The following is a 22,814-nucleotide window of genomic DNA, read 5'->3' as shown; positions in this document are numbered from 1 at the left end:
TGCTGCACATGTCCATTTTGCCTCTCTTTATATGAGCATTGGTATCATACTCATAGTTAAAGCAAAAACTATAGTTGCACTATTAGGCTAAAAAATAAATTTGTTGTTTATTGCACGTGGAAAGATTGACAAACACAAGGCAGGCCCAGGAGCTTTGTAGTGAGAAGCGTCACTAAAATGCAACGTACACACTACAGAAACTGATGTGATTTGTGTTTCTATTCCTGTTTCAGATCAGGAACAAAAGTACTCCATGGCAAGGGGAGGCTGAGCAGCACAGTAGGACAGCTTGCAACAAACACAGCCCTTCCATGTCACAGAAGAACGCAGCCAGACTGTTCTTTGGGTTTTCCTTTTTGGCAGTGCACAGAAAACATCTGTACCCGCTGTTACAAACAGCAGTGGCAAGGTGAGATCCAGGATTTATGTTAGTTAGCGGCTTACCTTGCAGAGTTCTTCCTGCCTTCACTGTTAAGGAAGGAAGGACCTCTGACATCAACAGGTCTGAATCATTTGAACGCGGACAGTAATATCTGCTCGGTTCGACTTTCTGTAGAAGCGCCTTTGCCAAAGATTCCAATGCAGTAGTTCTGCGCCCGCTAGAGAGCATTGCTGGTAGCGAGCCCAGCGCCGGAACAGGACGGCAGAGGGCAGCACGTACGCTCTGCTGCTACCTGGCTGTATCCCAGCAATACCCAAGGGAAAGTTACAAACCCGCGCCCCAGCGCTGGGTGTGAAAGGCTTCCACGCCCAAAATAGCTCCAGACAAGTTTCCTGGTTTCTAAAGACTGCAGTGCACAAAAGGCAGATTCAAGAATACCAAGCTGAACCATGAATCATGAGCTGAAGCTGAACTATGAATCATGAGTCCATGAGACCTGGAGAATTTCTACAGCATAACCACAGCAATAAAAGTTTAAGTCACCTAGTAACTTGCAAGATAAAGGGAGGGGATCAGCATCATACGCAAAGAGTTTTACCTAGGGAAGTACGATTAAGTCTCCTTGCAGTATGCACACAGACAACCCCTATTCCAGCAGCATAGGGCAGGAATGTAGCGCTACAGTTCATTGCCATGTATGCACAAGCACGCTCAGATCACTAGGTAGCTCAAGCATCTTTATTTTGTTCAGAATGACCACTGAGGAAAGGCTGGCTAGCGCTGAAAATTGTCATTAAGGCTTTTCACATTTTCTAACAAAATGGAGCTATTTACACTACCAACATTCCTCACCACAGAACTCCAAATACACCACTAGCATCTGCAACACACCTGGAGAGAAAGTTGGAAAGCCTTTTTTATAAGTCCTCCTTGGAAGATGTCAAGAGATAAGACACTGAACTTCTTTTTCTTACTCAAGGTAGTGGTTTATGACATTTTATGAAAACCTCGACATTTTCAGTTAACTACTGTGCAGCACTTGTATTTCACCCATGGCCTATCAGCATTATAACAGAGAACTGCTTAAGGTTTAAAGGCTAAGGACTTATTCAGCACTTCACCTGACAATGGAATAAAATGAATAGCTTCAAGCTTCCCATCACAAATTTGTAGAAGAGCTGAAGAGAAACTCTGAAGTACCTGCTTTTCCTTCATTTGCCTATTACACAGCCTCAAAGACAGCTAGAGGTAAACAGATGTTAAAGGGCTATGGTAGCTGGCTCATACTAGGCCAGGTACCAGACCACTAAGAGTCCTATCAAAATACTGCAGAGAGCAGTTTTAGTGCTGTAGCCATGCTACTTTAAGGACGTGAACAAGGCTTTACTCATAAGAAAAACACAGTCCTTTATCTTATATATATTATCTTATATGTTGCCCAAGTGCAACAGCTGGATGATGCATGCAGGCACACAGCATTACTTTTTTTCCAGGACTAGCCTGGAGATGCTGTGCAACACTGAAAAGAATCTGGATGAAAATGCAATCGTCTGGCCACACAGTCTCTAGGTTTAGAAGTACTAGTATACATAAACACTTCAAAGTATCAGTTTACAAATGCCTGCATGCAACAGAGTAACAAATTGCACCCTAACTGCTGCCTCTTCCATCACTGAGCCCTGGAAGAGCTCTTAAAAGGGCATTTTAGTGACAGTGGTACCAAAGCTATTCCAAAGTTACTCATGCTGCTGAACTTTCTCTTCTCCAGGTAACAAAACTGGTCAAAGACACTACACCAAGCCTGCTCGAGAGGCTGAGCTGACAGTCTTCTCAGAAGGTAGAGAAGACCTTGCACTAAGAAGGCGGCTTAACAATTCCACAGCTGAAAGCTGAACACAGCCAGTTTACTGGAGCACTTACGAGTATGAGAGCAACAATGCAGGATGGATCAAGATCTCAGGTAAATCATGAACACTTTTAGATGAGTTAAGTCTGCGTGAACCAGTTTGTAAGCCATAGACAGAACTTCCTGATAAGCTAGCCTCCTTTCCTATAAAGGAAGTTGCTGTGAACTAAAGGCTGCGAGATCAAGTAGAGACACACACACCAGCTATGAGATGCTAAAAAGCAGGCTCCAGGCACTCCCCTGAAAACAATAAATCCCTCTTCTTAGAAGTAAGAGCTGCATGAACGTAATATATTCCACATTAAAAACATTCACAGCTAGCTATGCTTGGCCTTAGGAGTGCAATAAGAGATTTGTCCCTCACACTGCCACCTCTTAATTCTACCCCAGAAAACTAGGGTTTTTTTTATTATTTCACATTTCTTACCATACTTGCCAATATTTACCTGTCAATGAGAAAGCAAAATTGGATGTATTTTCCTCCATTTCCACTTGAAATTAAGCCTTTATTTCATTCAGTTTAAGCAGAAACCTCTCACAGTATTTGGGCTAAGCAGGCTGTTGTACCATTACATTCAGTTGCAGAGGTTAAGTCTCACTTCATACAAATATAAGCAAAACACGTGTTTGTGGAATTTCTCCCCCCCGTCCCTTGGGCAAAAGCATCAAGGAGTAGTGTTTAAATGCCTTAATATGGCATGGAAATCACTCTGCGCTCTTTACATGAGCAGGCCAACTAGTAATGCAGTAAATCTTGCCCACGAAACAGAAGAGAATTAAGCCATCGTGACATGACAAATCTTACCTGGCCAAAAAAACCCAAAAAACCAAAAAAACCTAATCCATGACTTGCTTGAGGAATTTAACTGTTTGGTGAAAACCAGCTATATTCAGCACTGTCATGGGTGGGGTGAGTCCTTAATTGCACAAAGATACAGAGCACTACATCTTGAGTTAGCATTAGTTAAAACTTAACTGAGCACTACCCTATTATCTTAACTCTTAAAATATCTGAGGCATAAGTATGTGTGTACTTGTTTTATTCATAATTTGAGTCATCTCGGGATACCAAATGTATTTCTACTTAAGGTGATTGGACAAAACTGTTGACCTCATTTCAAGATATCCACTGATCCGTTTTTCATTCAACAGCAATATCGAATGTTAAAAGGAACATAAAACAAACATGCACACAATTGTACAGTTTTCTCAGATGTCTATTTCATTATTTGTGGGTAGCGCATTGAACAGTTAAATACATTTAAATAATGTTTAAGTGACTGCGCTAGTGCAGACTTGTAACTAGACGGGTAACCAATTTAACTAGAAACCAGCTAACAAGTAACTGTCTAAATACAAATACAGCTCTTGTACTCTTTTTGGGAAAAAGCCTGCTGGTCACATTGGAAATACGTTTTAAGGCCAAATTCTTCTGATATCCCTTCTCTGCAGCAGTTTCTTCGCCTTTTTAAGCCTCCAATTCCAGGCCAAGACCAAGTTTATGGCCACCAGCATTGATGCTCTTTCCATCTATCAGGGCAGACAAAGTAAGCTTCACACCTGTAAAATTTTAAAGAGCATGTTTACAACATGTAACCAGAGCAGCTTTCCTGCAACTCAACCTCTGTCATTACAAGCTTTCATGCAACTCAACCTCTGTCATTACATACATTACAGTTGTATCTCTTTTTTATTACTTTGCTCTAAAGTTACCTACATTCATTTACATATGAAATCTACTGAAAGTCAGTTACGTGAACCCAACAAACTAGATACTTCTTTAAAATACCATTTTATAAACTGGATATCTAAAGACTTCACTTGATAAATACAGCAAAGAATTCTTCTACATTAAAGTGTACACGAAGAAGGAAAACCATGCATAGAAAGGCAGATTTGTGCCAAGGGAGTGAGGGAATGCAACTATGATTTTTATTGGTTTTCAGATAGGGAACTAACCAATAGTAATATAGCATTAAAAGGTGTTTTCATATTTAAACAGAACAAGTTTAAAGCTAAGCTATCCTATACACTATAGTCAGCTGTTATGCCAATCAATGAGAAATATGATGCAGAAATACCGTTAGACACAGCGTAATTTGTCTTATGTAAAAGATTTATGTGAACAGAACTTGCTGTCAAACACCTACTTCACCTTCAAGACAAAATTACTCTGAAAGCTCAAAATAGTTGCACATAAATACATGGAAATCAAGTGGTTGTGCCGTGCATGAAAGACATGGATGCGAAAGCCCTTACCTGGCCTCAGGGTCTGGGTGTAACCCACTCCAACTAGACTAGAGTTGTTCACTTTTGCCTGGAGAAAATAAGTAAAAACACAGAAGCAATTGAAATGTTTTAACTGAAGAGTTCTTTGTTATTATTCAGGAGTGAGAACTTAGCAACTTAACCCAACACTACTTGTTCTTTCATTATCTCTGTGCTTACTAGACTCTCTCCCTAGCTATGCCTCTGCCCCACAACGTACACTAAAGAATATAAATCCATTTAAGAGCAGGCAGGATTGCAGAGGCAGGGACAACTAATTGTTACTGGAATGCAGTTTGGCTGGTGAACTTCACTCTTTTGAGAAGAACACAGCAACTCACCACCAGTTTCCCAAAACAAATTGCTTTGGAAGAATCCTCCACATTCATATTATTTGAAAATAATTTGTGTTTTGTATATCCAATCAGTCAAGTAGTGGACATTTCAGAGTACCAGTATAACAAGTATATACAAAACTCTTTTTCCAGACTTTGAATCACTTTATCTGCAGAATGATTCCAATAGTCCAAGTTCAAATCCAACTGCATAACAAAGACAACCTTTCTGCAATATGGACTTCTTAACCAGCACCTCGTACAGTTCTTACTATGAGAACTAGAGTCTTTCCCAAAATGTGTGTGTTTTTTTTTTCTCTCCAATCTGTAAGCTTACAGAATCAGATATGAAGGGTTTTTTTGGTTTTTATTATACAAATATATGTAGCTCTGTACAGTAATACAACATTTGAGTCAGACTGTAAAATAGACTTCACTGCAGGCAACATTTAAGTACTACATGTTTTATTAATAATCACTTGGATTCCAGGAGTAGCTTTAGCAAGACTATAATTTTTTTTGTACTAATAACACATATGCTCAGAAACTAAAAAGCTCCTCTGTTTAGCATAACCCTTTTGGACAGAACCATACTTACAGAGATAGAAGCGGTGGGATCCAACTTGTATTTAGCTGCAATTCCAAAACGAGTGCTGTTGCTACCAGCTGTCCATGCCAGGTTTACGGCAGTTTCAAGATTGTCACTCACTTTCTGGTAAATTGACCCACCAAATTCTGAACCATCATTGCTGCATAGATGAAAAAAATCACCTTCTTATATCTGCATAATCTTTTTTTTTTAAACAGTTCAAAGTTCTATTTAAGTAGGAATTTAGAAAGTTTGTTTCCCACTTTTAGACTGTATAAGGGGAGATGAACAAAGCTTCACAGTAAAATTCTTATATCTTAGAGTAATATGTTTTGTAGCTTCCCCCAACCTCAACTTCCACAAAACCAGACAGAACAATCCCCCTTCTCTCCTTTCAGAAGAAGAAAGTCCATCTCAAATTCAAGTTATGGCTTACATAAACACACAAAAACAATGTATTAGATTAGAGTGAAGCATCATGTTCTTCAGAAAATTTTAGTCAGCTTGCTCTGAACAACATCCGAAGCCTCTAACTACAGCAATGTGAAGAAAGTTCAGAATCAAGATGCCTCACACTTTAGTTGTGCTCTAAGCAATAAATGCACTCATCCCATCAAGACGTGAAGATGAATCTACTCAAAATGTCCAAAAGCAGAACTATTTTTGCTCCAGAAACTGCTTCTGGCCTACTTAAATAGTGCAACACTAATTGCTACCTCTAACAGATCAACTGCCTCCTAAATTATAGTCAGATACAGCTCAACACATTGGGAAGGCTGGGTAAAGTCTTTTGATCAGCTCTGCATAACAAGGCTACCACATTTCCAAGTATTTGGTAAACTGTAGCATGTATCACACTATAAATGTTAACAAGTCATTATTTAGCGTATTTAGCATTTTGAAAAAGAGACAAAGTAACATTTATTTAGGAAGTTTAATATTAAAAAAATGGATGCTGCTTAAGTGCCTTGCAAGCACATTTTGGTAGTTCAAGCATTTATATTTTGACGAGAAGGAAGGCAGAAAAAGCCTGCTTCTGTGGAACCGGACACAATTGTCAGTACTTACACGTTAGTGTGCAGCTGGAAGTCTCCAGTCTTGTAACCCACAGAGAAGTTATTCCTTGTCAATTTTGATTTGGCACTATCAAAAGTCATCTGATAACCAGCAAGCCAGCCTTCATAACCAAATACAGCTGAACCATGGATTGCAGGCCCAGCAAAATCAAAGTCAACATCACAACCTAGGTTTAGGCATTCACGTTTATATGCTGACTTAATTTTACCACTTTTCTTTCTGAAACAGAGAAACAGTTAATCTTAAGACAGTTTGATCATTCTCAACGAGCAGACAAACTTGAGCCATATGCCTCAACAGAACGTATCTAAATGCCATGCACATACATCCAATAGACTGGCCCAAAGCACAGGTAACCCATCGAGAAACTACACAGATATCACAGAAGCATGCACTGTGATGAAAGTAGAGATATCTTCATGCCTCCTGTAATAGTCCAACTAAATATTTCTATCTCAGAAATTAAGAGAAATTGACAGTTGTGAAGTGTCCAATGCTAAGCCTGTAGAATGAGATGCAACGTGGAAAAGCAGAAGCCTTTAGCATTGGGGTTTGCTAATTTGGATCGATAACAAACATCTGTTCATTTGACGCAACAGATGGAACATTTACCAACCACACGAGTAGCATAATACACAAGGTAAAAAAGGCAAAAAAATCTTACCCTGTATTTGGTGAGAAAGTTGTATCAAATGTCAACTTCAAGCCTTTGGCAATCTAAATGAAGGATGAGAAGATAAAGCTATAAATTCAGTTCTGCTAGTTGAGTAAAAGAAATGAATACTCAGCTAATCTATTACCTGATCTTCAATTGCGATTTCTGTTCCCAGAGTGTTATCTGTGTTCCATTTTTCTGTGAAAGTCAGCCCATACTCAGCCCACTTGTATTTGGTCTCCAAGCTTCCATTCACTTTTCCAGTGTCTGTGTTCGATGAACCAGATGTTGTAAATTCCTAAAAAGGACAGCATCTATGTTATACTGAAGAAACGTGATCCTGAAAGCCTTACGAAGTGACAAAAGAGAAGACACCTTTCTTCAGCAAACACTAAGATCTTGTTCTATATAACATCAGATAACTTGGGGGACAGCAACATAACACAGACTAGAAGAACCAGATGACTCACGTCCACATTACAGACTTCTCTCTTCTCACCCTCCATCTCAAATGCAGCATGTACCGCTATTACAAAACAGACATTTATAATGCAACTCAAAAGCAAGACAGTTGTTACCATAAACATTCTCCTCAAAAAGAAGAAAAAAAACTTCCTGAAATAAAGGTTAAGTCTGGTACTCGTTAGGGAGGGAAAAAAGAAAGAAAAATCAAACCAAACCAGGAGACTTCAATATATGCGTATGCACATTCTACTCTTGGGAAGGAGATGTTGTAACTGAAATGGGATTCACATGAGAGCTTGAATTATGCAGTAAGTTTTAGCAGGATAACCACTAGACCTTGATAGAAACAAGCTGAAGAACCACAACACCTATCACAGGGCTCTTGCAAACTGTTTCAGTTGGGGTGCAGGCTTCTGCAAAAAAAACAGCACATAACCCACACACATTTGTTTTTAAACAGCCAGTTACACACTTAAAACTTTCTGTTTTGGGGGGTGTGTGGGAAATCTGCCTTTACATCTTGCAAAATCTACTCTAGAAACAGATGAAAGTTGCAGGAGGTACCACTTGCATGACCAAGATATCCTTCGTGGACCATACAGCAGCACTTAAATACCTTTTAAAGGGAAGTCACAGTGCTGTTTCACTACCAACTACTTCACACATGGATTAAGATGTCAAAAACTTACAGAAACAGCTGTATGCTGAACAGCAAAAAATGTGTTAAGTCTAAACAAATAGTTGACACAAGGTACAGCTAGCAAACCTTGTTATTTTACAAATATTAATGCAGCTATTTTTTTTTGTGACATTTGCAATAGAAGTGTTATATTCAGAATGAAGTCAGAGCCTTAGGTGCTTCTGAAATTATCATTAATAACAGTAATACAACCTACAAGCTACTTAATGGCATCTGGAAAGTGCTCATCCATGATTAAATAAGCATCCAAACACACAGCCCCAGAAGTACAATGAATAAATATTTAAACTCACCACTCCACTTGCAGATTTTGTTTTCACATCCAGTTTCACCAGCCCAAACCCTTAATAAACAGAAGTTACAGTTAAAAAGCTAAGTTTTAACTAAGACTATGCACATTTTCCATGATGTTGGTTTTGCAACATGTGCGTGTGTATATACACAAATATAAACATACACCTAAAAAATCCAGCGTAGGCTGACTTCAGTTACACTCAAATTTCAGATGCTACAGCAGTACAGGAGGTCACCTTAAGAACAAGCCAGGAGCTCTGTCTGTCATCACTAAAGAATTAGCAGGGAATAGCCACTCAGTTGTATACTGTACTTATTACTAACAAAAGATGGCTTCCAAGAGTTAATGTACTGACAGACAAAACACATTCTCCTGTTCCCTGGATGGTGTCTACTCTGTACTCAATGCCTTTTAAAGAGTGACCCTATTGCACAAAATCCTTGCCTCAGCACTAAGAAGAAAGATCTCAAAGAAAAGCCTGAATGGGAAGTCACTAGGAAATACACAAGCACCAGAACATAAGAAGGACAACAGGAGCATAATTTCATTTTCTTACATTTAAACTTGAGTGATAATCTTGGTGAATGAGCTCCTGCATGCATTCCCAAAGACTAGAAATAAAAAGCACTACAACTAAGCACTTGTTCTTTTAAACAACACAACCGTCTCCTTAAAAATTTCATAGAATTCTTTCAGTCTAGTCTTTCCTCTTGCTAGTCAAGGAAAAAAAAAAAACACACTAATGTTACAGTGGTATACATGGTTTTGTATACCAACAAATGCTTTGGCACAAAGATCCGTAAAGGAAGTGTAAATGTACTCCTAAGCTGTGTAACAGCAGATGCTTCTAGCCTTGCATACTTCTGCATCTCTTCACTTAACATTAATGGGTTTAATGCAGTAAGGTTTAATAGACTTCATATCAAAATAGCTCACAAAAAGCCTCCACTGGCACATTAGCTGATGGAAATGTTTTAAAAGAAACATACCCTCCACCCTCTCCAGAAGCACAGGCAGTTGAGCATTCACCGAACTCCACATACACGCTGAAGCAGTCAATTCATTGCTGCAGCACACTCAATACGCTATATTGACTCACCATATCCTTTGTTGAAGATATCTCTGGCAGATTTGCCAAGGTCTGCATATGATGGAGGAATCGCCATTGGAGCTGAAAGGTAATGGCACAATTAATATTCCATCTTTTACTATGCACACACGCAAAAACGCTACTACAACGTTTAACGATGCTTTTTTTAAGGCAGATTCATACATCAGGGCATTTACCAGTTGCCAGATAGTTCAAACAATTACAGTATACTGTGAAACATCTACAGATTTTCTGATGTTCACTGTGAACACTGAACACTTTCTTGGCACAGGTAACCAGCTTATTGTCAAGAGACTACAGGAGAAATCTTTACTTTTCAAGTAGATTTATTCCTTACATCTTCAATTATCACAAACCAACTAAAAGCTCACTGAAAACCAGAGAATGAGAAATATGGAAAGGTGTAATGCTGGTAGATATTTTCTTAAGTTCTACAAAGTCAGATGCTTAGGGAAGTTATCTGAGAAGACCCACAATGTTTCATTTTCAATATGTGAAAGTGAGCATATTTGTTTTGCAACATCACTTGCCCAATATTTAATATGGTAAACATAAGACTTGGAAAGGATCTTCAAAGGCTGTTAACCAGCAACTATTCAGATGAAGATCATTCCTCCTACACAGGGCGAGAGTTTAAGTCTTGGGGCAAAGGTGGGGAAGGCGAGCTCCTTGTTAGCTTAAAACAAGCAAGTCATACAAGTGAGAAAGGGAAATGGACTTGTAAGGAGAGCTCTTCTCAGACACAGAGCTGTTAAAGAACCTGTCATTCAAGTCCAGATCTGATCCAGCTTCCCTGGCCTGCTGGATGCCACTCTAAGGTCTCACAGATCTGCACGATGCTCCTCCTCCCTGTGAGGATACTCTCCATCTCTACCTTCCTTTGGTGACTACTATCCTTCCATTCCAATAGTAAAAGGCCACTACTCGAGGCACTCTATTCTGAAGTTTTAAAATACAGAAAACAGAGCATATTTCACAGACTTGGTGATTTTCCCAAAAGGACCACAAAAACAGAGGGGAAAGCACTAACACAAGCTAGATAGGCATCATAAAAAGCCTAAACAATCAAAAATCTTTCCTTTTAAAATTAATTGTCTGAACAAAAATTTAAAAAACTTCTTTTAAACTTAATGGGTCATGTTTGTTTATCTGGAAGCCAGATGAACATAATCCCCTGCTCATCTCACTCCTGTATGAGTTTTGTTTCAAACAGAAAAACATCTTGTGAATCTCCAAAAAAATAAAGACCATACTCTCATATATTCATTTTCAACTGAGAGTTGAAAACTTTCCACTCTTATAAAGCACTTTTAGCCAAGATTTCAATTATCATCATCTGACTATAGAAGTGTTCACCTCCTGCAGATCTCTACAATTACATTAGTATATTAGTCACGTGGATCAAAGCAGGCTCTTTCCCGCCAGCACCACTCCATCTTTTTTAATTAAAAGTCTGTCTTTTCTGGCCTTACCTACAAAGCAAGAAAACTCACCTGAAACAAGTGACCCAGAATTATTTCCTTTAGGGCATCATTCCACTAGAACAGACCGTTTAAGAATAGCATCCACAAAAAGTATACACTGATTATAACAGCCATACACAGCTTAACTGTATGAACCTCTACTATTTTAAAAACATTTAGCGTGCAATAAACAGTCTTGTGCCTTAACATTAGTTTACTGCAATTTCTACTGCAGTTTTCCCGGGTGCTCTCTCCATCTTCCTAAACCCTAGGAGGATAACTTCAACAGCATCATAGCAGAATCATCTACATTTAGCTTAGTTTAAAAGAAAAACCAAAAAACCTCTTCAGTAAGAAATGCTAAGCTCTATGTACAAGTCAGTAAAGAAATCTACCCAGCACTTGCTGGAGAGCTTAAAATAAATTTGTTCCTGCATGGAGTAAATTCTTAAGAAAATAACTAAGAGCGTAAACTGAAGGAAAAGAAGACTCAATAGCAGAAATAGATATGAGTCCCAGTGATGAGACAAAATGGTTCCTATAATTTATTCAATAAGAAGTAGCAGATACAGGACCAAACTTCAAGGAAGTATAGGAACACTGGTCTTCCCTCACTTCAAATCCCTACTGTTCAATTCAGCAGTAGCTTAAAAGGGCTTTGAGAAGTTTTAGCTATGTACTCTTCCTCTCAGTAGATCCAATTACCATCTCCAGAAGAAAAATTATTACTAGTTTAAAAGCGTCAAAAAGCATATCTATGCTAAAGGCATAAAAAATATGTATAAAAAAATACGACTGTATAAATAAACTTCTCTTTTGTCTTTAATATTCCCAAGATGACTAGACAATCATTACAGACAAGAGATCTATGCTAAGCCATAATGTCCTAAGGTTTAAAAAAAATACTTTTAAAGAATCTATGCCTAAATATATAGAATTACTGCAGTAAAAGGATACTGCTGTTTTTATCTAGCCAAGTTAAGCATCCTCTCTACTGCAGGAAACTGACTAATCCTTGTCAGACACTCCAGCCTACAGGCCCAGCTTTCCTGATAAGAAGTTAAAACAGCTTATGACCTTCAGACTGCAGTTTTAATTCATTTACTGACAGGGATGCAAGAAGAAAATCTAGGGGTACACAAAACACCCTGTAAGCCAGTGTCACCATCAGAAAGCTCATTAAAGGCCAAAAAAAAAAATCATTCCCATTTCCTCCAGTGTTGATAAATTCACTAGATCTGCATATCCTTATAATTAGAAGCAATTTTCTTCAAGTGTGTTTTGAAGTGCCTTTCATCTAAACCACTAATTAGAAGCACCTAAAATATAGCTACTACTTAATGACAACAGGCTGATTGTGACAGCAAATATCAAATAATCCTTATTTCAGGAACACAGAAAGTACTTCTATCAGGTAGGTATGACACCCAAATTTTCATTTTGTCCCCCTTTCCACACAGCCCTAAAAAAAAAAAATAGTCTGCTACTTGAATATGCTTTTTTCCAACGTAAAAAGAAAAAAAAATGCCAAGATGATGTGTGAAGACTGTCAGAATTATTACATCACAGCTTTCTTTCGAGGCAATACTTGGAAAGAGCCTCGCACCCAGTAATTAAAGGCATGCCAATGACTTCAGTAACCATTTCCAGACCTCAGGACATTGAGGATCAGCCCAGAGGGCATAGAATTAGGAAGAAAACACCTAAAGACCCCTACGTTTTTTTTTAAATGGCAATAACTACAGTGAAATTGTATTCCGTTACTGAAAATAACAATAAATAAATAGATATCGAAAATATCGCTAAAAATATATCCTATCTAACGCTGACCTTTACACTTACACTGCTACGAACGCTTAAACGAGAGCTACTCACTACCCCTGCTGCAACTGCCTCCCTACTTACTCCTCGGCGGTCGGCACTCTAGCGACACAGCCATAGCCAGGCCAACGCAGAGACTCTACGGAGAAGCGAAAGAGAGTCAAGCAGCCGCAGGTCGGCTACGTGCTCGGAAAGCCGAAGCAGCGCGGAGGCCCCTCTCGCTGCGAGCCGGGCCGATGCCGCGCGGCGCCCGCTGCCGCCGCAAGGTGAACGCTCCGCGCGGCCATCTTGGGCCTCGCGCCTGGCGCCTGACCCCCGCCGCCGCCGCCCCTTATGTAACCGCGGCCCGGGCACGGCCGAGGCCATCGGGGGCGGCGGAGTGCCCCAACCCCCTCCCCACCCCCCGCCGCCCCGTCCCTCCCGGCAGCCCGCAGAGGGACGTCGGGGAAGGCGCCCCGGCCCCGCTCACCGCCCTTCGCCCGCGCCCGAGGGCCGCCCGCCTCCCCCGTCCCCGCGGGGCGAGCCGCGGCCCGAGCCGGCACCTGGCTAGCGCGGGAGGGCGGCGGGACCGGGCGGAGCGGGGCCGGGGGCGCGGGCGGGTCTCGCCGTGAGGAGGCCGCGCTGCTGCAGCCGCTGGCACTGGAGGGCGAAGTGAAGGAGACACCGATCCGCCCGCCCGCCGCCGCCCCGCAGGACCCCGGATAGTCGGGGCCGCCCCGCGAGGTGCCCGTTCCCACGCGGCGCCCCGCGCGCACGCCCGCCCGCCCCGAGCAATCCCAGCCCGGAGACACGAGCCGCCGGCCGCGCGGAACGCCGTGCCCGCAGCGCACAGGCGGGCGGGGGCGACGCGGGCCGCTAGGCGCTGAGCAGGGCAGCCCCCGCGGGGGAGAGGGGTCCTCGCGGGTGGGCGGGGCTTGTGCGGGAGGGCCGCAACGGCCGCGCCCGGGGTGCGTGCGCTGCTCCCCTCGAGCGGGGCGGGTGTCGCCCAGCACGATGCGGGAGGGGCCGTCCGCCGGGACCGGTGGAGCTCCCGGCTCGGGAGTTTCAGTCAGTCGAGCGGCCCTCACGTGGCGGGGACCGTATGCGGTCGCAGGCCCCAGGAGCCGCCTGCCTGGCGAAAACGCGGCCTAGGAAACCTCCGCCCCGCAGCGCTGCTGCTGTGCCTCCACGCATAGGAGGGCCCCACGCACAGCGGCACACAGCGCGGCTCGGGGCAAGCAGCGAACCTTGCAGCCCCTCTGTATGCTGCGATTCCGCTCGCGGGGAGCGGCCGTATGACAGCGCAATGATCGCCTTGCGGCAGCCCGGCCAGAGCTCCCCAGCCCGAGCCTGCCTCACCGCAGGCCCAGCGGCTGCAGCACAGGCACTCCCGACACGTACTTGCTTGTGTTAGCCGTGGTCAAAACCCATCAGAAAAGTAAAAGTGATTCACAACTGCAAATTATATTTGAATCATACAAAGAATAAGTGGAAGAGCTTGTTTACAAGTTCTACTGGTTTCCGATAACACAGGGTACAACAGCACTTCTCCATGTTAATAGAACAGGCAGCCTGGCAGTAAGGCCTGACAATGGCCATCAGCATCTAGAGCAATCAGTTCTTCTTTGTCTAAGCCCAGTGCTTTCCCTTCTGAAGACCCGCCAGGTTAATGCATTTAATTTTGATGTTTGTAAAGAAGAAAGCTTGGCAGTCTGCAGAGGGATATGTATCAATGAATTAAGAAAACACATGGAGAGAACAAACAATGGACAACCAGGCTGACTGTACTGTAACAGAGGCCCGGTTAACTAAAAATAGACTGCGGCATAAATTGTTCATTATTTAAAGACAAGCATTTATTCTTCATACCCATAGTATAAGTACATTCTGAATAAAATTTCAGTTACTTACATCTCAGATGTAGGGTGAGTTTGGGTTTGTTTTTTTTTTTTGTATATTAGTCATGGTTTGGCTTTATCATTTTAAGCAATCCAGTAAAGTACTTACTGCCCCACCCTGAAGGAAGAAGTTCTGAATCACTCGCTTTATGAAACAATTCTGTCGGAGACTGCAGTACACAAACTCCCCTGTGAATGCTGCAGGCTTCTGCAGTTAGAGCCTGTCTCCATTTCCCACACTCTCCTGCAATCCTCCTTTGTACCCCACGGCATAGCCTCAGAACTCAGCACAGCATAAAAGGAACGCCTTTAGGCCTGCCACAGCAATTCATCAGCATTATTTTGGACCTCTCTTCCTTGGGCCTGGGCCATGCCCTCATCACCCAGCACATGCTCAGGTGTGTACTCTAAATGAGTGAGTTTCCGCTTTAAGCTGATCAGCACTTTCCTATATGCCACTCAGCAGTGTCCTCCCACTTGCCGTTTAACTCCCTGCTTTCCACGATGACAGCCATGCATATACATGACTGACATCAATGAATCATGTGCTTCACTGTATCACTTGGAAAAAAAAGTTTTCTAAGTTTACTACAAGAACATACTGTTTCAATACAAATCCTGCTATCTATCCATACATTATAATTACAGTTACTTGAAAAAGAAATGTATGTGACCAATAAAAAGAGAGCTATAGTGCAAATCAGTTTCCAAGTTTATATTCACTTCTGCATCAAACCTGCAGTCATTGTCTGCCCTTCCCTCTAAATTTGAGCCTTCAAGGACTAAAAATACAGTGGAAAAGAAACTTTAAGGAAAGCCTAACAATGATAAGCTACATAAAAGATGACTCATCCTGAAAAGGAATTGACAAGTGGGATACACAACAGATGATAAAATTATAACCCGTAGAAAACGGGTGAGAAATAGTTGAAGTTAGCAGGAACTGAGTTCAGAACCAGCAAAGCAGGGTTTGTTTTTTCCACGAAAGGAGTGACCCTCAGGGGAATTCCTTACCATGAGATGTTAAAGGTTTTTACATGCTCCAGGGGAAACTAGACAGGTCTGTGGAAGACAAGTCTGGTGAGGATTACTAATTATCAATCCATTACATATGGCTAGAAGGTCATATAGAGTCAGAAAATACTCAACCTAGATGTTGAGGCATTGTTTAAGCTCACCTTGTTCTTATGTTTTTGTTTTGTTTTGTTTTTTTAAAGGCATTCCTTGCCTAAATAGTTAATTCATTGTCTGAAAGGCAGGAGTATTTGGCTAGCTGTACCTTTTGTTTGTTAACACATGACTGCCCTTATGCAAACCAGGGACCTAGAAAACCCAAGGAGGGCAACCAGACGAGGCCCATACTGCCAGGATCCTTTAGACTGACAAACTCGGTGCCTTCTAATTTCCCTCCTCCAGCAGTTTTACACAGCTTTTTTTTGTTGTTGTTTCCCAAGCTTGGCTTGAACAGTTAAGAGAAAGTATAACTTAAATCAGCTTCTAAGGTACACATAAAACAACAGGCCCTTGCAGAAGCCAATGCATTTAAATAAGCTGGTATAGATGGATATCTAGATAACCTCAGGGAAATGCCAGTGAAAAGAAGAAGGCCTGTGACTTTAGAGATGACAGGGAAAACCAAAGGCAAATTTAGGAAAGCCAATAAGGAAGCAAATGGTTTGCAGGCCCTAGTGAGGCTGAGAGAGGCAGCTACCTAGGTAACCAAAGCTAGTTCCCCACAGCCCTACACCCAAAGCAAACTAGATCCCAGTCCTTGTTATGGCTTGCAGAGATAACCATACACTCCTTTAACATGCGATCAGTGCTACACTGACCCAACCCCAAATAAACAGTAAAAGGGATGGTGAAGAGGTGCTGGAAAAAAGCAAGGAGGAATGGAAGCGAAAACCAAAACATACAGAACTTGTACTTATTCCGTCTTCTGAGTTTTCCTTTGGTTGACTGTGAATTCCTTTCCATCTTTTTTTTTTTTTTCCTCCTTTCTGTTGTAGTTTCTATTTTGTCTGGATTTTTTTTTCTTTTTCGACCCCAGTAACTGAAGAAATACATAACTTTTAAATAAAACTAACTTCTGCTTCTTGCTAGAGCTACAACCTACCAGGTTTCCTGACGTTCTCAAGTGAGTAAATTAATAAACTTCTCTCCTGGAGGAAACACCTTCTGGAAAGGAAAGGGCAATTAAATAATCAAATGGTGACTTGAAGCCAAAACACACTGAGAAACTCAAAGAGATCAGCCTAGTGCTCCTAAATGAGTTATGTGGGACAGTAGATTTGAGTGATTGGTGCAATAGTTCCCACCTGCAGTAAATAGGAGAGTGACTGATCATTTGTGCTGTATTAATGCTGTTTCTCCTTTTCGTTTCTGTTCAAGGCTTCTGTTCCCTGGCCTCATGTTTCCCTCAGGTGTTTTTTTCCATTTTATACCTGCAGATAAGAGTGGAACCACAAAAAGAACAGAAGCATGGATTTTCTTGGTGATCAGTCTTATATTTAGAACATCTCTCTCATGCTGTTACATGTGGCCATTCAATTCATCTGCATGATATGGAAGATTCTTACTTCTTGTAGGTTTATATCCTGTTACCATGTAGTGCTAGCAGTTGGACAGTTAGGGCTGAATTTGGAAATGAACTTTGATCAAGGTTTGATTTATAAGCTGGAAAATGTCCCTAATTAATTAAAAAAAAAGGGGGAGGGGGGATATTTGACAGAAGCATCTTTTTGAAAGGCTATTAGGCCTTGCTGTTTTTGATGTGGAAAATATTAATGGCATGAAAATACTCAAGTGAGTAAAATTACACCAAAATTACTCCCACAACCTTAGCAAATGTATGTAAGGGCTTCAGTATCAGCAGGTGTCGTAAAGCACTGAAATTTAAGCTAATCCAAGATAATGGTTATTCATAAGAGATCTCATTTATTTTCTTACATTGCCATGAATTAAAGACAAAATCAACAAATACACATTGGAGCCAAAAACAGATCATGAGCAAACAGCAGATATTCAACAAATAATGGGTAATCTTTTCTATCTTATTCTTCAGTCCTGCAAACACACACACCCTTATGCATGCATGATTCCTTCAATTCATGTACCTGCCAAGTGAAGACTTGCAGCTGGAAGCAAATGACTTCTCTGTAAGTCCCCGATGAGTGGAAGGAGAGATGTCACAGAAGTCCAACGCTGCTTGCATGGTGCAGAACAGGGCACTTACTGCAACAGACAGAGGCATGTCTCTGAGTTTTAGAGGTCATCAGTTTTTCAGTCATCTCAAGTTATTCATAAGCAGTTGAAGGAAGATTACATGCCTTAGAAAAGTCAGTGCTCCAAAGAAATTACACCACAGATTAACAGGCCTCCAAAATTTTCCTTGTGTAGGTGGAACCAATCTATTTGCCTGCATCCAACAGCTGGCTTGTCTCTGTGTAAGCCTTGTCCCAGTGAGGGGCAGGCAGTGCAGGAAGCTGAGTGGTGGCTTTTCTGAGCAGCATTCCCTGAAAGTCCTTGTCTCTCACTGCAGCCATGCCAGAGAGAAGCCTGGATGCTCTAAATACTGTCCTGAAGGCAGGAAACAAGGTGCAGCTGGATGTGTGCAGAGCAGAGCAGCCACATGCTGAGCTCATGAGGGGGGTGGCAGTAGCGTGCCCTCAGGCAAGCCCTTCCCTAAGAAGGAAGGTGTACTTCCCTGCAGTCATACTGTTAGGTTATTTACAGGTTGTGCTTTTTATGCTCAAAGTACTGCAATAGTCTTGGCCATAAACCACTCCCAGTGTGCAGCCCCAAACCTGAAGGCATCTCTACAGTAATAGCAATTATATTTGATTTTTGAGGGACCAAGTTTTCGTCTTCAGTATTTGCTGCCAAGGCAGCCTGCACTTCAACACTTTTCTCGCCAAACATATACCTTCTTCTCAGGTTGCCTCTCTTTCCAGGGCCCTGTTGGCAGCCCAGGACAAGCATAGCAGGTGACACAGAGCCATGTTGCACAGCTGCTGCAACCTGAGCTGCTGCCCAAAGGCCCTGGGCTTCAAGGAAGCAGCAGCCACAGAGCTGACATGCTCTTTGGCTCCCAGCGGACAAGTGCCACTGTCCCCTCTGCTTTGGCGAGTCAGGTGGGTGTGGGGTAGGGCCTGCTGTGGGACCTCGATCTTCCTTCAGTCCTGTGGGGTTTGCGTTTTCACTTGGTTAGAAGATATTAGAATACCAACATTGGCCTGCTGGGTGATCTACTCTCTGTCTACGGCAGAATTTTCGTCTTTTACAGAAACGTGACTGTGGGTATGTATGGTCACGCTCTGGCTACTTGCTGGTTGCTCAGTGCCAGCGGTGATGCAGCAGAGCACTCCATCTCTGCCATGAATGTAGTTGGTCTAAACCATCTCCCAGGAGCAACTGTGCATACTTCATTCCAAAGCTGAAGAAGTGGGATGAGATTTCTGATGTGATTGCAGCTCTGAGATGCTACACCTGACTGTGGTTCTGAACAGAATGGGAAATCTCTACAGGGAACCCTTCAGGAGTGAACAAATCCCAATCGCTTTATACAGGGAAGCAGAGATCAGAAAAAACAGAATGCGGGAAGCTGGAAGGATGAGTGCTAACACAAAGGGATAATGAAACATGACAGAAACAAAAGTAAAGGTGTCTGCTGAGAATGAACAAATCTGGGTTTGCTGCAGATTTACACACAGCAATTAATTCTCTTAATTTGAATAATGATATTGACCTCTTTTGTAAAACCCAATAGAAGGTGGAGGTTGAAAAAAAGATGTCTTCCTTTACAGCTGTTACATAACTGCACGTTTTTTAATGTCACATTGAAACACTTGCGCACCCAGGTATAAAACTAACAGAACATAATAGAAGGACAGATAAGATATTGCTCAAAAATCTACACAGACAGAAATCCTTCATATTCAGAGGTGGCAGGATAGCTACAATAAATGAAGTCAAATCACTGGGAAAAATCATGTACTATTTGAAATGAAACTAAGCGGCTTCTTAGCTGTCCCCTTTTCTTTCTGTCTGGAAGGAAAATGTCTTGGCTTACCTATTTCATACTCTGAGAACAGTCAGCATAATCTTACAGTTCAGGCATTTCAAGATTTTCTCCCACACTGTGGTTCAGAGAGGAAAGTTTGGCACCATTTGCAAATGATGGAGGAGCAGGGAGAAACATGGGTGTCTGTGTATAAATTTCAAAACTAGTCCAGGCAGCATGCATCTAGCTAAGAAAATATCGAGAACTGTTTTAATGATCACAGAGTGATTGTCTGCATGGCCTGGGCATTAAATTAGGACATACACAGAGAAATAACACGTGGTTCAGTGCTTGTGAGGAGTGATAATATGGAAAGAGCCTTTTCAGAGAAATAAGTGATCCTTTGCTCATTTTTTATCACATAGAAATAAGTTTTCTAGAAGAATGGGTTTAGACCAAAGAGAAAATTCTCCAGGCTTCCACATAACTCATATGATTCAAGGAGAAAACAGAGCTTCAGGAAACAGAATATAATGAAGAACTACAAAATAGAGCATGTATGGCTGATACTAATTATTAAGTATTTAATTTAAGAGCATATGGATAGTTAGCATGTCTTTGGAGATACGTGTGGTTAATACTGTTTTGAAGTGAGAATTCTACTAGGCAGAAGTGCCTGGTTAGTTAAAACTACTTAACAGAGTCAGGTTAATTATACGGTGTTAAATGTCTCTCTCCCAGCATGCAGTGTGTACCTGAAGTAACTGGCTGAAATACTGCTTCACCTCTAACAAATTAATTATTTCTGTTCCTTCCTTCCACCTCTCTTAAACCAGAGAATGAGGGTATAAACATGACATCCTGGTTGATGCCCCTGGATTCAGCAGAAGTCTGCATTGTAGACCAATGCCCATTGTATTAATCATCATTAGAACCAGACAATTTTTACAGAGCTTTTCCATTCCTAATGGAATATACAGGTGATATTTAATTATTTCTATTATTATGTATTTTAGGAAATTGAGGAGTTTCAGAATCGCCTGTGCAAACCAGGAGGACAGGAAATTCTCCTGTTTAACAAATAGCCCCATAGATAAGGCTTGATAGCAGTATTTTGTGTTCTTGCTTTCATAATTCTGTGACATTGTGAAAGCCTTGTTTATAAAGCATTTTTGAAAAAAAACAATGCCAAATATTAAATTAATGCCAAACCGCTTTAAGTTATCTCACCTCAGGTGTGGAAAGGTTTAATAAAATTTCTCATATTTTACCTCAACACTTTCATTTTTCTTGCATGCAGGCTTGGAGATTCAGCCAACTCAGTATAACTACAGTTGCAGCCCATCTCTGTTTCCCCTGGTGATAGGGATAACATGTAAAGCTTTTTATGAATGAAACAGTAATTAGAATAACCTAGATATATTCCTACAAGGGAGGTATACTAATTCCTCCAGAGATTAAAAAAAAAGAGATTATGCTGTGCAAGGTCACAAATAATAGCAATAGCAGGGATGTAACCATGCAGCCCTGTGTTTCTGGTACCTAAAAAATATCCTCCCATACATTGAATTCGTCCACCAAGATGAGATGTTGGTAGGAGAAAGCTGAAATGAGACCAGAAGATAATCATAAAAGATGTATTATACACTATACTATGAAAGAAGTTACAGAATCACAAAGGCGGCACTTGTAAGCTGCTTACATGCCGAGGGCTCTGTTCTGCTGGGCCCCATCCAGCAGCCAGCAGTAGCCTGATCTGCCTCAGCCCAATGACACCACCACCCAGGGCTATGCCACCACAGAAACGTCACCTAGAAGCAGTCACCTATATAAAATAAAAATCTTTAAAAATAACAGAACTGCAGTTTCTGCAGTATATTCACCCAGGCTGACTGAGTTGGTGACACACAGGACTCTGAGCCTCCTACACCAATCGACACATAACCTCCCTTCTCCATACATCTATGACTAGCACTGCCAGCAGCTCTAAAAATTTTTGTGAGCTTGCTGAGCACATGGAACCAAGAACAACTGAGTACGTGTTGCTTTTCTCTCTTTTTTGCCCCTGTAGTTTTACTCAGCTGTTCATTGCAGGCACAAGCACGCAGTTTTTCCAGGAGTGCATTCATTTCTTTGACCTCAGTCCTGATTTCTTACAGCTCAGGGAATTTATATGTCAGTAACTATGATTTGAGGATATTGAAACTGTTTTAAGTAAGCTGTCTTAGAAGCAAGCTGCTGTATGTTTTTCTGATGAATCCATTGCAATCTTTGCCATGCCTAGGACTACATCTTTGCTTTCATTTTCAGAGGAGGATGAATTTCAAATGTGCTTTGAAACCTTCAGAGCAGGATAGAGACATCCAGGAGACAAATGCAGTGCTCAGTGATCTTAATGCAGAAAAGCAGACTCCTGGCTGGGTGCTCGCACTCCAGCTGCTGTCCTGAGCTGCTGCCCAGCTCTCCCTTTTAATCATTTCTGGCAGGAAAAAAAAACCTTCAAAAGGTCCTTCATCCTTGGCCTGTACTCAAGCAGCAAAAGGATGTTGCAGCACATAGAGCTTATGCCAGAAGGGATCTTCAGCCCATCCTGAGCTTTTTGCCATGAGATTCCGCACAGCCCTTCCTGGAAGGCTCAGCAGACATCGGCCACAGCACAGCTTGGGTTCCTGTAGCTAAATAGGGCGTTGGTGCTCAGTGACCCTGCCTGTGTTTGCACCAAGCTGACAAGTTTGTTCCTGCCTAGCAGAGCTGGCAAGACACAATCACAGGGTGATGACTAAAAAGGGTAACATGGCACAAGCTTTTTAAAACATCTGTGGTTGAGGGGAAAGAAGAAAAAGGAATCAAGAAAAAATGGGTGTGAAT

The 22,814-nt window shown here is 41.7% G+C and overlaps 1 protein-coding gene and 1 long non-coding RNA gene across 3 annotated transcripts; both read right to left on the bottom strand.

The window, feature by feature from the left end:
• On the bottom strand, positions 3,312 to 13,768 carry VDAC2 (voltage dependent anion channel 2). 2 transcript variants are annotated; one of them, XM_021399227.1, is made up of 10 exons: positions 13,610 to 13,768; positions 13,152 to 13,206; positions 9,772 to 9,843; positions 8,671 to 8,720; positions 7,358 to 7,510; positions 7,222 to 7,274; positions 6,549 to 6,776; positions 5,490 to 5,640; positions 4,548 to 4,605; positions 3,312 to 3,848 (listed from the first exon to the last, which is right to left on the bottom strand). In XM_021399227.1, the coding sequence occupies exons 2-10, from the start codon at positions 13,183 to 13,185 to the stop codon at positions 3,757 to 3,759; spliced, it is 891 nt and encodes a 296-aa protein (XP_021254902.1). In that variant the 5' UTR covers positions 13,186 to 13,206; positions 13,610 to 13,768; the 3' UTR covers positions 3,312 to 3,756. The 2 variants fall into 2 exon arrangements, with proteins under 2 accessions (XP_021254902.1, XP_021254903.1); XM_021399228.1 differs by lacking the exon at positions 13,152 to 13,206 and having other exon boundaries at positions 13,610 to 13,751.
• On the bottom strand, positions 14,490 to 17,386 carry LOC110399853. The gene is made up of 2 exons (XR_002439439.1): positions 17,263 to 17,386; positions 14,490 to 17,122 (listed from the first exon to the last, which is right to left on the bottom strand). It is a non-coding gene; the product is annotated as an uncharacterized LOC110399853 (long non-coding RNA).

Source organism: Numida meleagris, chromosome 5 (assembly GCF_002078875.1).
Source record: "Numida meleagris isolate 19003 breed g44 Domestic line chromosome 5, NumMel1.0, whole genome shotgun sequence".
Taxonomy (NCBI): Eukaryota; Metazoa; Chordata; class Aves; order Galliformes; family Numididae; genus Numida; species Numida meleagris.
This window is presented reverse-complemented; position numbering and strand designations above follow the sequence as displayed.